Here is a 14,956-nt window from a genome sequence, read left to right on the forward strand (position 1 = left end):
TACTGTAAGTGGTTGAAAAACAAATCTCCAAGTGCTAAAGGGAAACCAACAGACTAATGAGCTGTGATAGAGTGGAGATGAAGTCATCTCTCTGTCTACTGTTGACTCCCTGGAAATTCTGACGGTCTAACTAGTATCTGAGTGTCTGCCTTTAATCACAGACAAATGGGATGTCATTACCGTCAGCTGAGAATCTGCTAGGTCCCGTTCACTTGGCTAAAATGTGTGATTATGAACATCAACTGTTATCCTTAATCGTTTTACGAGAAAAAAGGTCTCACAGGAATCCATCACATGACGTTATGCTAGAATCTTATAAACCATGTAATGGGTTCCCAAACTTTTACAAAGTCGAGACCCAAGAGAGAAATTTGGTGTCTCCCCGTGTCCCAAACTTACCAAAAATACATTATGAATTAATGACTTAAGCCCTATTTTCTAAATAGTGAAAGTATAATAACAGTTCTACAAGCTCATAACGTAACGCGATAAATATGGATGGGGATAGAAAAAAAAGTTATTGAGAATCGGGAATTCAACAAGGTTTTGGTTGATCAATCCTCTTTCTCTCTCTCAATTCTAGCTGGACCTGATGTGATGTGACGTCATGTCTCGGGAGACGAGATTTGTGTAATTGAAATCAAATCACTGGCACAAACATGTCGTTCTAATAAAGCTTTTGAAGAATTTCTTGCCAACTACCAGTAAACCCAGGCTTGCGTGTGCTGTGCATATCGCTTAAATGTTGTGCATCAGCTGAAGACAATGAAAGCGATTGAGTGCCCCAGTTTCGAACCAATTTGCCAACAGCTACCAATGAGAAAAGGATCGATAGTGGGATCAATAAGGAATTGGATCGATAAGCAGGATCGATAAACATGAACGATACCCATCCCTAGTGATGAACCTTTCCACATGTTTTGTTCCAAATGTCCTGTGTTGAAAGGAGACCTGACTGAAGGCCCATTCAATTAATGCAGTGGTTCTCAAACTTTTTCCATGTCAAGGACCCCAAAATTGACATGTATTTGGTCGCGGACCCCCGCCTGAAAATATTTTGTGCCAGGGACCCCCAGAAGAGAAGATGAATGTTAAAAAAACGAAAAAATTCCAAACATTTTCGATATTTTGAAAAAAAATAAAACTAGCATATCTACAAGCTCATAGTGTGAGCTTTTTTTTGTTGCTATTTTTGAATAGCTAACATATAAATGGATAAAGTGGTTAAAATGATAGGGACTAGGGACCCCCTGGAACCTCCCCAAGGACCCCACTTTGAGAACCCCCGGATTAATGTACCATCCAGTGAAAGGCGGAAGGCTGTATCTGTTCAACTGATATCAAGGGAGTGGCTGAGATAATAATAACATTACACATGACATATGGTGGACAGTTTAAACTAGTTTAAACCAGATGGCCCCCCCTTCTACATCTCAGACCTGCTCCCCACAGTGATTCAACCTATCAGCACCTCCACTCCTCCCCTTCCATTACCATAACAACACTGTAAACAACACAACCACTTCAGTGCTGTTTTATACTTAGTCACACAACTAACTAGCCGACCGGGATTTGGCTCTCAAAATAACCTTTCTGCAAATGTTATCTGTGTTATTCTGGAAATACATGGTGTCTGACAGAGTCCCTGTTTACTCAGCCAGTCCAGTCAGCGCTAGACAACTTTTCCCAAACTGAACACATAGAGAAACAAAACTTAACTGTTAGCTCAATCTCATTGTAATTAAGATTAACAATATACATTTGTTTTTTTTATGCCAGATTTTGCTACTACCAGGTCTGCAAACTGCTAGTCTAGCCAATTAGCCTACTCTGCTCTGCCGAGTCTGATCAGCACAGCTGATTTTTATATTTTGATTAGTTTCATTTGAGAACGGGTAGAGAGCCTATTTCAACCGATCAGATTACTTGGTTGGAACTACCTGTTGTATAATACCTCATTGACTAATACTTTGACTGTGATTTGAGTAAATTCAGTCAAGCAAGCAACCAGCCTATCGACCATTCAACACCATACAAACCTACTGTAGCAACCCCCCCCCCTCGCCCCCTCACCTTTAGCGAACTGGCACACAGCGCCTCTGGACGAATCACAACCGTCCAAACCCCAGCTCCCGTTGACGGGGTCAAAGGTGACGCACTCCCCAGCCTGGGGGGCGTGTACCACCTCCAGGGAGAAGTTGTGATAGGGCAGGAAGCTGGCGTCTAGCAGGGAGTACAGGAACGGGTTGATCAGTACAGTGGTGTTATCACCTGGTAAGGGAAGGGGTAAAGGGAAAAGGGGTAAAGGGAAAGGCATTCTGGATTGCTTCTTAGTTCTACTTTTCCGTTGCGGTAGGAACACAGTTTCAGGTACTCGACTTGACGAACACATAACATTCCTTCAAATGAAATCACACAAATAGGCTTATTATAGGCTATAATACTGTATGTCGGGGAGTCTGGCTAATAAATACCAATTTCCTGTGTACAAGTATCCAGGGATGCAGTAAAGTTTTATTGATAGACCGAAACCCATGGTCGAAAATGAACATTTAACTTTCCCAGCAGCCAGTACGTTTGGCCACTACTTTTTACTTAAAGGAGTAGTTCTCCCCAAAAATTCCTTATTTTCTATCAATTACACACCCCATGAAGCCTTGAATTCATGGAGATTTGTTTGTTTTTTTTGCAAGCCAATAATTGAATGACTTCTGAATGTCTCCTACTGAGTCTCCTATTGACCAAATAATTGGCTCAGGGATGCGAGAAAACAAAACAAATCTCCATGAATTTAAGGCTTCATGGGGTGTGTAATTGATAGAAAATAAGTCATTTTTTGGGTGAACTACTACTTTAATTGTAAGAAAACAATGTGGAGAGAGAAATAGCATCTGGTGTGTACAGTCACTGTCTGTATGTTGAGTGTCTTATATTGCCAGACGCGGGGCCGAGCCTGGAATCCTATTAGTCACGGGGGACCACGTTGTCAGAGAGCAAGAAGCTTGTTTTGAAGGGTGGAGATCCAGCATGACGCCACACATGAAACATTTACAACAACCATTTAGGGGCCCGACGTTTGCCAATTACAACTTGGCCCAAAGGCTCTCCTTCTCAACGCGGAGGGGGAGAGAGAGACAGAGGGAAATATGGGAACAGAGAGAAAGGGGAGAGAGAGACAGAGGGAAATATGGGCAGAGAGAGAGAAAGAGAGAGAGAGAGTGTGTGTGTGTGTGTGTGTGTGTGTGTGTGTGTGTGTGTGTGTGTGTGTGTGTGTGTGTGTGTGTGTGTGTGTGTGTGTGTGTGTGGGGGGGGGGGGGTGGGGGGTCAAGGGATAACCTGCATATGGTGCTGCTGGATATGATAATGTGACTGTATGTCTGACACATCAGTAAAATATGTGCGTGCTTGTGTGTGTGTGTGTGTGTGTGTGTGTGTGTGTGTGTGTGTGTGTGTGTGTGTGTGTGTGTGTGTGTGTGTGTGTGTGTGTGTGTGTGTGTGTGGATGAAGAGAAATGGAACTCACAAGCATCACGTGATAACTGCACAAAATGGTGGTTGAGCCCCCACTTTTTCCTTTTACCTTGACAGGGGCTCTGCCCCCACAAGCGGCCGAGAGAGGATTCGATTTCCAGTCCCGTGCCGCTCCACTTGAACGCCAGGCCAGAGGAGACGGGTGAGCAGTCTTTTTCCATGGCGAGGATCTCGCTGTCGTTAAGCGTGCGCTCCCAGATGTACAGCTGGGTGATGCTGCCGGAGAACGACTCGTCTCTCTTGAACGCGCCGCCGAAGCTGTCCTGCTCCTGTCCCACGATGAACACGCCGTCGCCCCCGATGCCTCCTCCTCCTCCTCCCAAGGAGATGTAGAGGCCCCGCCCCCTGGCGGCGGGCAGCCCGTCCACGTGGAGCCCCCACTGGCCGCCCTGCTGGCTCCAGGAGGCGCAGACCGAGTGCCAGGCGCCGTCGTGGTCGAAGGTGTCCTGGTAGCGGCCGTGGGCGCCGTGCACCAGCAGGGCCAGCTGCACGGGCTTCCCCAAGGTGAGGCGAGCGCGCAGCTGGAACTCGTTGATGTACGTGGCGGTGGAGTAGGAGAAGACGGTGGAGAAGCCGACGACTTCCGGGTCGAAGCGGAGCCAGGAGCACACGGTCACCGACGCCATGGTGGGGAAGGAGTGCAGGAGGCGCGCGTTCAAGGTGTCCGACCGCCCGGAGAACTCCAGGATCAGAGTTTCAAAGGAAGCTGATTGAAAATAAATGAAAGAAAATTCCACACAGAGAAAAGAGAAAGAGCCAGGCGTTATGGACAGCACAAAAGACATGACTATGATGACTTGACTTAAGACGGACATAACAGGCATAATGTTGCTGTATCTGTATTTCTTTGTTGATGCTGCTATTTGATTTGAAGTGGACGCACTAAGCTGAATTGTTGAATAAACATACAACAGACAATAAACATCTTAAAAGTGAAATCCCGACCCTGGCAGAGTTGTCACGCCCAATAGCAAAAATAGCAGATCTACAAGAGCACAACATGTCATATCGCCATGTGGTGTGATCTTGTAGATCTTTGAATTTCTTTGAAATGATTTGCCTATAATGGCATGCGGTTTAAAGTGGTTTAAAGTGGCTAAAAGAGACGGAACCTTATTACGCTACACCAGTTTGTGGTCTGATTTAAAACTACAATCCGAGACTTATTTTACTGAATACAAATGTTATTTGAGCCAATCGTTAAACTAGTACATCTGCAGTGGCTGGAGGTGGTCTCCCTATAGTCTTCCATTGAGACAGCTTGACCCTGGTGTCAGGTAGGACACAGACTGGTGGACTACCGTATGTCAATGAAGAGGGCTCACCTGATTGGACACTAGATGCACCACCATCTTTATTGTAGTTCAGACATTGTTGTATCGGGAGAGAGAGACAACGGACGTAAAACTTATGGACTGTGGCTTTAAGTTGTAAACATGGGAAATACTTATTCACTAGAAGCTGAGAGGACTGGCAGTGGCAGTGTTGTCGTGTGTGAGTGCATGTTTATGTTTGTGACGAGCGTGTGTGTGTGTGTGTCTGTGTGTGTGTGTGTGTTTGTGCTCGTGCGCTTGCGTGCGTGTGTGTGTGTGTGTGCTCGTGCACAGCCTGTTGCAGGACAAAGCACAATGAGCCTACTGTCTGCGCTGCCATATCAATACGAGCCATCAGAGACGACACACAAACGAAGGGTGAACTCACTCTTCAGATGTGTCATGACTTTCCTGGCGATCCACACGGGCTGGGAGATGTTCAGCGACATCAGGAAGCCGGTGAGCTCTCGGTTCTCCTCGGCGTTGGAAACCGCGGCGAGGGCCCCCGAGCGCTGGTCACACAAGCGCCCGGCGTCGTGCCACGGCAGGCGGTCCGGTACGTACTCGTAGTAGGACTCGTCGTAGGTGAGCACTGGAAACAGAAGGTTTGGAGTGAGTGTTTCTCATGACCCTGTCTTCCTGACAGGGTCATGGCGAGCAGTATGGGGGCGTTTGGTTCTTCTGGAAGGAGATAGAGTCTGCACACTGGTAATAAAAGTAAAGCTTCGCTTATTTATTTATTGCTGTCAACGTTTCGATCAGTGTAGATCTTCATACAGTGTTTGGTTCCAGACCTCATACTCGATGCAAATTTCGACATCCCAAAACCATGCCAGATTTTTGGATCCAATGCCGATCCTGATTTTGGAGTCCTAGATAGAGAACCGTTTATCTAACCTTAACCTCTAACTTTAATTAAAAACTGAACTTTATTTATCTAACAACTTAACCACATAAACCCTACTGTATATACTTCATTGACCGGGGTTCCCCAGGGCTCTAGACTAGGGACCCTCCTTCCCCCCCACCCCTACACCAAACATCTTCACCGAAAATAGCCAATCTACAAGCTCACAACGCTTTGCATTGAAACAAGTTGTCAGCTTGTAGAACTATACTATTTTCAGAAAATCTTCACCTATTATGACATGCCCAGAAAATGGATGCTAGGGTTCATGTGGTTATGTCCAAATTCAAAATATCTTTTATAGATCTTGTAGATCTGCTATTTCTGCAATTTTTGACATTTTTTTTAAGAAGTATACAATTATTAAATATGTCAGTATGTCTTTGTACATTCAAGTTATTTGTCATATCTGCCCTGTGCCAATATTGATTACGAAGCCTAAAAGGCTAACATAAATCCCATTTTGTTCAATGTTCAATGCCAAAAACACAATTAAATCGTTAATCGCAATTATCTCTATGACAATCAATCGTCAACTTAAATGTAATCGTGACAGCCCTAGTTACAAGGAGAACCACCACCATATTTTTACGATGCAATCTCAGCTCTCTGAAACCATACAGATCTCAGATACTGTTCCAGACTTTTCTTTCGTTGTCACCCGTCCAACGTGGCAGAAAAGTCCCTTCTAAGTAACCATCGATAACCACTCTCCAAACATGCAGTGACAGGCCCTGAAATAATAGAACGAACACACAATTCCAACTAGGGCAGAGGATTAGCCAGTTCATGATTCTTTATGAGCTAAATATGATTTGTAGAATAGAAAAGTAGCTCTGAAAGATGGTTGATCACCTGCCAAGGTTGAAAAGACGCAATTATCTGCAAAACAGATCATTTTTTGCCGCATATCGGACCTTGCTTGTTCCATCTCGGAGCTAAGGTTTCACCAAATTATCTTCTAAGCTCAAATTAATCATGAGTTCATTAAGCTAAAGTTATCCTCCCTGAGCCAGCCTGGTCACTCTCCCATAACTTATGAGCTCCAGAAAAGCCCCATCTCACATCTTAGCCAAGTATTACATTTCAACAGTGGTGGAAAAAGTACTACATTTTTTTACTTAAGTAAAAGTATCAATACTGCATTATAGAAATACTCTGTTACAAGTAAAAGTCAGAAATTCAGAATTATTTGAGTAAAAGTACAAAAGTATTGGTATCAAAATGCACTTAAAGTACCAAAGTAGAAAGTACTCATTATGTAGAATGTCCCATTTCACAATTTTTTTTTTAATTCAAATTGTAAATAGATTTTTAAAAATCTTCTGAAAATAGCAGATCTACATGCTCACAACGTGCGCATTGTGAGCTGGTAGATCGGCTATTTTCAAATGGTCAAAATGTATATAGGGCTGAAGTGGGTAATGTATCTTTTGTAATAATAATCAAAATCTACAAAGTAACTAGTAACTCATTTTTTCAAATAATTCTAGCGGAGTAAAAGTATAATATTTGCCTCTGAGATGTAGTGGAGTAGAAGTAAGAGTACAGCAAATTGGAAATACTCCAGTAAAGTCAAAAATACCTCAGAATTGTACTTAAGTACAGTACCTGAGTAAATGTACTTAGTTACTTTACACCACTGCATTTCAATTATAGAGGCCACACTGCTAAGCAAAGCAGCAAGCCTCCTGCTTTCTCAGACCTGAGTTGAACCGACCGTTCCTTCGACGGCGGTTACCGTTTGACGTGATCTCAGCCGAGCAAGGGGATTAATGACTGGCGACCGATTCTGGGGGGGGGGGGGGGGGGGGGGCACGGGGTGAACCCTAACCACAGGCTATTAAGGCCTGTTAAAGTGTGGTGAAGTCATGAAATGTTACAATTACAGATGTCATCTCCAAGGCAAACTAAAGGCTGAGAACCGTATCGTTTAAAGCTGTGTAACGTTTCTGTGGTTCCGAGCTGAATCTTCAGGGCTGTGATGCTGCTCTCCAGAGCGAACGGGGGGGGGGGGGGGGGGGGGGGGGAGTGGTCTCAAAATCAGTGGAGAACTTCTCACTCTGTCTGGACCACCAGTGGTTACTACTGGTGACCCATGTGACATTTCAGTTAACAGGGTAGTCTTTCTAAAATCAGTGATGCTTTTCATTTCAGTGACCCCCAGTTTGATATGCATGGATCCCTACTTAATATTGCACTTGGTTTCAGAGCTATCTGACTGAGAGATCCCAGTGCGTGAAAGCTGGGAGGGCCCAATCAGGGTTCTTACCAATTTCCAAAGGCGTCCCTCAAGGGTCAATTCTGGGCCCTGTTTTATTTACTTTATATATCAACAACATGGCTTTGTCTCTTGGTGGCTGCCAAGCCCATTTCTATGCAGACGACACCATTCTCTATTGCATTGCTGAGTCTGTCCAGCTGGCAACTGAAAAATTGCAGCTATCATTTAATGCGTTTCAGGATTCCCTTAAGGAGCTGAAACTTGTGCTTAATGCAGGAAAAACTAAGTACATGTTATTCTCTAGGGCCAGGGAAATAAATTACAATAGCCTACATATTTCTACCTCAAATGGAACCATCATAGAAAGGGTTACTGAATATAAATATCTTGGAATCTGGCTTGACGACAAATTAACTTTTAAATATCATTTAGACAATCTTGCCTGCAAGCTCAGACAAAAGATTGGCTTCTTCTACAGGAATAAAGCTAGTTTCCCAATGACCTGTAGAAAAAGAGTAATTGAAGCTGTTGTTCTCCCTGTTTTGGACTATGGTGATGTCATTTATAGAAATGCTTCCCCTTCTACCCTCAAGGTCTTAGACCCAGTTTACCACTCTGCCCTGCGTTTCATTTCTGGTGAACATTTTAGGACCCATCACTGCATCCTATATGACAGGGTAGGTTGGCCATCTTTGGCTGACAGGAGAAACAAACATTGGTACCTATTTATTTTTAAGGCAATTGATGGGACGTTGCCATCATATATTAATTCCTTGATGGAATGGAATCCTGGAGCGCATGGGACACGCTCAAATGACTGGCTGACGCTAAAAGTCCCTAGGGTAAAAAGTGAACTGGGGAAAACAGCCTTTTGCGTTAGTGCCCCAACTACATGGAATGACCTACAGCTGAAATTTAAGATCAGTTCGCCCATAACATATGGTCAATTTAAATCTTTGATTGCAGATCTACCCACAAATGTCTGTAACTGTTTTTAATGTTGTTTTTGTTATGACATTATCATTGATATGAATATTGATGTTGTATTGATGTTGTACTGTGCTGTATCTCGACGACACTGCAAATGAGGGCAACCTCAATGTCTTTCGAGAATAAATAAAGGTTGAATGAATATGTGTTTTATCTCTGGGACCCCAACATACGCTCTAAAATCCATGTTGATTGAACTCTGATTTGAGTTAAAGGTAGGGTACGTGATTTACTTTGGTTACAATAAGTGTAGCTCTATATTCTGATAGTACTCATTGCTATAGAGTGTTTGTTCAGTAAAAGGAGTCTCCTTGTCTCTCCAGCTCTTTATAAAACAGAAAATGCATTTTTGTTTCAGTTTCAGTTTCATTTCCAATTTTATCCAATCAGGATAGAGAACTCAATCAGGATATAGATTGAACAAGTGAAATTGGAAGTGATGACACTAAGAAATGAGTAGACAAAATTGGAACTGGAACACTATAAAAATGAAGCTTAAAAATGGGTACTTTCTTCTGATTGGCTGAGATTTTGACACCTACCGGAACATTTATTTTCTGTTTATTAAAGAGCTGGAGAAACAGGGAGACTCCTGTTACTGCACAAACACTCTATAGCAATGATTACTATCAGAATATAGTGCTTTAACCTTTTAACAAAATATCACTTACCCTACCTTTACCCTACCTTTAAATCAACATGACCAAGTGTGCGAGTTAAATCAACATGGAACCAAATGACCCTTACGGGTCCATTTGGTTCCATTCGTACACTCGGTCATAGACCCATAAGGGTCTATTTGTTTCCTAAGTATCACCCAAGACAAACAATAGAAGAGCAAGACAGCCCAACTGGCTTTTACTTCCCGTATCTATGTGACATACAGTAAGTGGCCGCCTCTTTGAAACCAGAAGTAGGTTGGAACGTGTACACAGAAGAGTGTTCACACGGTCACTCTTCCATTGGAATTAATAGGCTCCAACCTGCTTCCGGTCTCCTTAAGAGGCGGCTACCTATGTCACACAGAAACGGAAAGTAAAGGCCAGTTGGGCAGTCTTTCTTCTTTCTTTTTTTCTCTTCATTTTGGCTGCAGCAGATTTGAACAGGAAACTACACCTTTATGAGTTTCCCGTTCAAATCTGCTGCCGAGCCAATCAAATGATGCTATAGATAAATGACACCTTCTGGAAAAACCTGGGACTTCGGTTTAGCTGGGGACCCCCTAGAACCCCCTCGAGGACCCATGTTAAGAAGAACCAGTGATAAGAGGACACATTGACACCCTAAACGATGGTATACATGGTATTTGGTGGAAAGGAGATATTTAAGGTGTCTTACCTGATGTATAATGATGAAACCAAATCTGAAACACAATATCAAGTCATTGGTTTAGTAGTGTAAGTACAGTAGCCTACATTTTAAAAGTTTTATGTTTAAGTCTATTTTCCATACGTTGTCCATGCACCCTTACAGCTGTACTGTGCATCACTGTGTGTACCACTAATCCAGTGGTGGAAAGTAACTAAGTACATTTACTCAAGTACTGTACTTAAGTACAATTGTGAGGTACTTTTACTTTACTGGAGTAGTGCCAATTTCAATACTTTTACTTCTACCCCACTACATCTCAGAGGCAAATGTTGTACTTTTTACTCCACTACAATTATTAGTTACTAGTTACTTTGTAGATTTAGATTAATTACAAAACATACAATTACCACTTCAGCCCTATTTAAACCGACTTTAAAGCCGACTACAAGCTCACAACGCCACGCCATGCCATCGCCATTGAGATTTTTAAGTAAAAACTTTGAGTACTTTTTCCACCACTGCTCTCTGCACAGCATCACAGTTACATTCCCGCATAGTTAGTGCTACAGCACTTCATATGAATAAATAAAGTAATTATGATTCAGTCAATTTGTCAATATGAAGTCAATATTTGCTGTAGACTAAAAAGAAGAGGAAAAATCAGCCAGTCCCACCTATATAAACAGGGCATTACTGGTCTTAAGGCTCGTTCTCACATCACAACATTTGTCTTTACTTGACAGTACAGTAAATAACATTTTAACGGCTCTTTAGGGAGAAGATGGAAAACACATTTACTGGGGTTCAGTGTGTTTTGGCCAGTGGTGTAAAGTTTCCAATTGTCAATACTTTTACTTCTACTACAACATCTCAGAGTCAAACATATTGTACTTTTACTACACTACAATTATTTGAAAACATTACTAGTTACTTTGCAGATTTTGATTATTATTACAAAACATACAGTAACCACATCAGCCCTATAAACTTTGGCTATTTGAAAATGGCAGATCTACAAGCTCACAACGTGTCACCATTGTGAGCTTGTAGATCTGCTATTTTCAAAGGATTTTCATACATTTTAAAAACTTGTGAAATGGGACACCCTGCATGATGAGTAGCCTACTTTTACTTGTACTTAAAGTAAATTTTCATGCCAATACTTTTGTACTTTTACTCGAGTAAATTTTGAATACCAGACTTTTACTTGTAACAGAGTTTGCAGTATTGATAGTACAGTAGTGCAGTACTTTTACTCAAGTAAAAAATGTGAGTACTTCTTCCACCACTGGTTCTGTAGCTACACAACATGTGCCTGTTTAAAGTAAACTACATCAAGGACACAAGAGGAGTTAATGTTGGCCAAAACAAGCTTCAAAATGACAAAATAAATATGGTTTTAATACTTACAAGCATATTCGTGCATGTTAACCAGCAGCGCATCCTATAAAATGTGAATTAAAATGCATTGGTTAGGAAAGGCGAGTCAGTAACAGAAGCCATGTATATGTATCTCTTTACATTATCTTTAAAAACATGAAAATGACAATATAAGTTGAAGAGTTTTGATAAAGCACTGTTATTTTTCATTATATTTACCTGAGTCCTTCGTGTTTGTATTGATGAGTTTCTGCCCCAAAACTTCGCGCTTTTAGCTTCACTCCACCTCAGTCCACACAGCCTGTCGTGTTGTTAGTAACATTTTAAACATTTCTTTATGGCTACTTTGACAAAATTCAAAAGCTTAAAACAATAATTAATCCAACTTCGGACGTCCGTTAAAGTTAGTGGGAACCTCCTTTAGACATGAGAATGTATGGAGATGATGCAGAGAGAGGGAGGTTAGCTCCAATCGGAACCTCTCCCTCCGCTGTATGGCTCCGAGATGAGGTCCCACAGCGTAGGGTGACGGCAAAGTGCGACACCGGCAAACATTGGCCAATAATTGTTGATTCTTACCTTTTTCCGCACATTGTATCCAACACATGGAGGTATTCCCCTCTGCTCTCAGATGTTTTCCATTTTAACTGTCAAAAAAGCCTAAGCAACGGGTAGAAACAAGCGTTTAAATCACTTGTTTTGTCAGCCTAGTCAAGTGGCCAGTCAACCCCCGTCCGCATGCGCACTTACTGCTCCCGCTAAGAACGCATTGGCCCCAGGCTGACTAAAAAAAGCGATTTAAACACTTGTTTCAACCAGTCACTTAAAATGTATTGACCGCTAAAATGTAAAACATCTGAGAGCAGGAGGGTTTACCTTTACATTTTGGATACAATGTGCGGAAAAAGGTAAGAATCAATTATATTGGCCAACATTCACCGGTGTCGTCATCTTCCGGCACACTACGTAGCGGGACCTCTTCTCGGAGCTACAGAGCGGAGGGATAGGTTCCAAACGGGGCTCAGAGGGAGGTGGGCGTTCCTCCTCTCTGATGCTCAGAGGTGCCAAGAAAACATGTCACTTTATTTATTACACACACTTCTGTAGGCTACTCTTAGTTTAGCCCAGTGGTTCTCAAACTTTTTCATGTCAATGACCCTTAAATTGATAGGCTATTTGGCCAGGGACCCCCATCTGAAAAAAATGGTGACAGAGGGGACCTCTATAGAAGCAAAGATTTGAGTTAAAAATGTCGCTTTAGAAATATATATAGGCTAAATATTTCCAAAGATTTTTCAAAAATAGCAACTGTGTGACGCACTGTGAGCTTGGAGATCTGCTATTTTTGAATAGCCAAAGTAAATGGATAAAGTGGTTAAAATGATTGTGATGCTATGTTAGCTACTTTTGCTGGGGAACCCCAAGAACCCCCTCAAGGACCCCTGGGATCCCCGGTCCCCACTTTGAGAACCAATTAAGCCTACTACTACAGCGGTGGTTCTCAAACTTATAATTTCAAGGACCCCCAACTTTAAATGTAGCTATTTTGACCCGCCATAAGAGATTTGTGATTTCTACATTGCAGTATTAGATACTTTTACTTAGGAAATACGAGAACTTTTTCCACCATTGGGAAAAACCCTAAGCTCTTAACCCGTACCATATGAATCTAGGCATGTGTGATTAGTAATGTATCAGCAGTTGTATGGTCGAACAGCTTTCATTCATGAATGGTTATAAAGTACCTTTACAGTAGGACATAGTATTGGAAACATTCTAAAGTGTAAAGCACGGTTTCAATAAGTGCACGATTTCGGTTTTAAAATTAACACAGCCATTTAAAAACAGTTGCTTTATTTGTAATTTTGTCCACATTTGATACAGAACCTTAAGCTTCTTAAAAGAAATCCCTGCACAGTCTTCAATATTTTATTGTGTCTTGGTAAAAGGTTTGATGTCAATCATGTGGCAGCTCAAAGTATATGAAGGGGGAGAATAAAAAGACATAATTTGTGCAAGGTTCAGTGCAAGTATTAATAATTCAAGCCCTCCAGCACTCCTGAGTGCAAAGTGTGATAGACAATGAAGGTTGTTCAATACAGTAAAGCTAGTCGTTTTTTTTTACAAGCTATAAGCAGCAAGGAAACAAAATGTACCAACAAAACTTATGAAACCCAATAATGAGACTCACGACCATTGATGTTTAAAGCACACTGTACAATGAGTACTGTATCAATTGTATTTATTATTGTACAGTCTTCAAAGTTTCTTTTAAAAACAAAATAAAACTTTATAGGAAAAACAGTTAAAAAGGTTAAAAGCTATATATGTAAAATTGCACTGGTTGGTACAACTGAATATATATAAAATCCTTAGCATAATATGGCAATTAGCCAGCATAAAAAGTTATTATTACAGGCACTCATAAAACAAAAATAAAATCAGACAAAATGAGGACTGCTTTTGCTGGAGGTGTACACCGTCTCATAGGAGGGGGTGTATGTCACCGTCTTAGAGAATGTTCTATTTCTATAAGAACTGTGAGAGCCAACGTTCTCCTTGGGTGACGTGTCTCCGCCGGCGCTCTTCTCCGAGCTGGCAGAGCCACTCCTTTCTGCTGCCCCCTGTTTAAAGGTGGCTTTGGCCAGAGCCTGGAGGGCTGTGTGGAGCGCGTCGCGTGTGGCCAGGACGCTCTGGACACAGGGCAGCCGCAGGCTGAAGGACACAGTGGAGGAAGACAGTGTGCCTTTGTGCAGAGCGCCGCTGATGTGCTCGTCTACCGCCCTGGCAGAGGAGGAGATGGCGTGCGTGCAGATGCCGAGGTCAGAGTCCCAGACTTTACCTGGATAGAAAAGTAGTGCGATTACTTTTCAGGATTCCAACAAAATAATAGCAAAAGTAGCATATCCACAAGCTCGAAACGCGGTGCGACACGTTTTGTACATCTGCTACTTGTGTGACACTGTAGTATGATCAAGTAGGGCATTAACTTACGAACAAACACAAAAAGTTAGAATATGGAGACAAGAGGATTCTGCCCGACAGCAACGATATATATTATAGCAGTGAATGTTCCATGTCTTTAGGTTGCAATTCCTTAATGGAAAGTGTGGCTTTACAAATTGTGTGGCTTTAGAAATTCTGTTAAATTTGGCATTTGTTTTGGTGCTGTGCGATTGTTGACCAACACAAATCGCATTTTCATCACATCACAAAACAATATTGCAAAAACAAAATGTTTCTTTGGCATCACATAATTCACAAGAAACGTTTTATTACAGTACTGGATGCTATGGGGTTT

General features: G+C 42.0%; 2 protein-coding genes across 5 annotated transcripts in view; both read right to left on the reverse strand.

Moving 5' to 3' along the window:
* Positions 1 to 12,047, reverse strand: part of LOC311052268 (adhesion G protein-coupled receptor D2) — a 156,828-nt gene extending 144,781 nt beyond the window's left edge. Inside the window, exons 1-7 of one of the 3 annotated variants that reach the window (XM_084067159.1) lie at positions 11,875 to 12,047; positions 11,686 to 11,719; positions 10,303 to 10,327; positions 5,232 to 5,435; positions 4,856 to 4,882; positions 3,580 to 4,236; positions 2,074 to 2,223 (exon numbers count right to left, since the gene is read on the reverse strand). In XM_084067159.1, coding sequence (XP_083923285.1) covers positions 2,074 to 2,223; positions 3,580 to 4,236; positions 4,856 to 4,882; positions 5,232 to 5,435; positions 10,303 to 10,327; positions 11,686 to 11,718 — 1,096 coding nt within the window. In that variant the 5' untranslated portion in view covers position 11,719; positions 11,875 to 12,047. Of the gene's footprint in view, positions 1 to 2,073; positions 2,272 to 3,579; positions 4,237 to 4,855; positions 4,883 to 5,231; positions 5,436 to 10,302; positions 10,328 to 11,685; positions 11,720 to 11,874 lie in introns of all 3 variants that reach the window. The other 2 variants (XM_084067157.1, XM_084067158.1) reach the window with 2 other exon arrangements.
* Positions 12,048 to 14,061: 2,014 nt separating this feature from the next.
* The window catches only part of kif14 (kinesin family member 14), a 47,611-nt gene continuing 46,716 nt past the window's right edge, over positions 14,062 to 14,956 (reverse strand). For both annotated transcript variants that reach the window (XM_084066618.1, XM_084066617.1), the window contains exon 31: positions 14,062 to 14,497. In XM_084066618.1, the coding sequence (XP_083922744.1) occupies positions 14,097 to 14,497 (401 nt within the window). In that variant the 3' untranslated portion in view covers positions 14,062 to 14,096. The remainder of the gene's footprint in view (positions 14,498 to 14,956) is intronic.

This window comes from Gymnoscopelus microlampas (genome assembly GCF_963454915.1).
Source record: "Gymnoscopelus microlampas genome assembly, chromosome: 9".
Classification (NCBI taxonomy): Eukaryota; Metazoa; Chordata; class Actinopteri; order Myctophiformes; family Myctophidae; genus Gymnoscopelus; species Gymnoscopelus microlampas.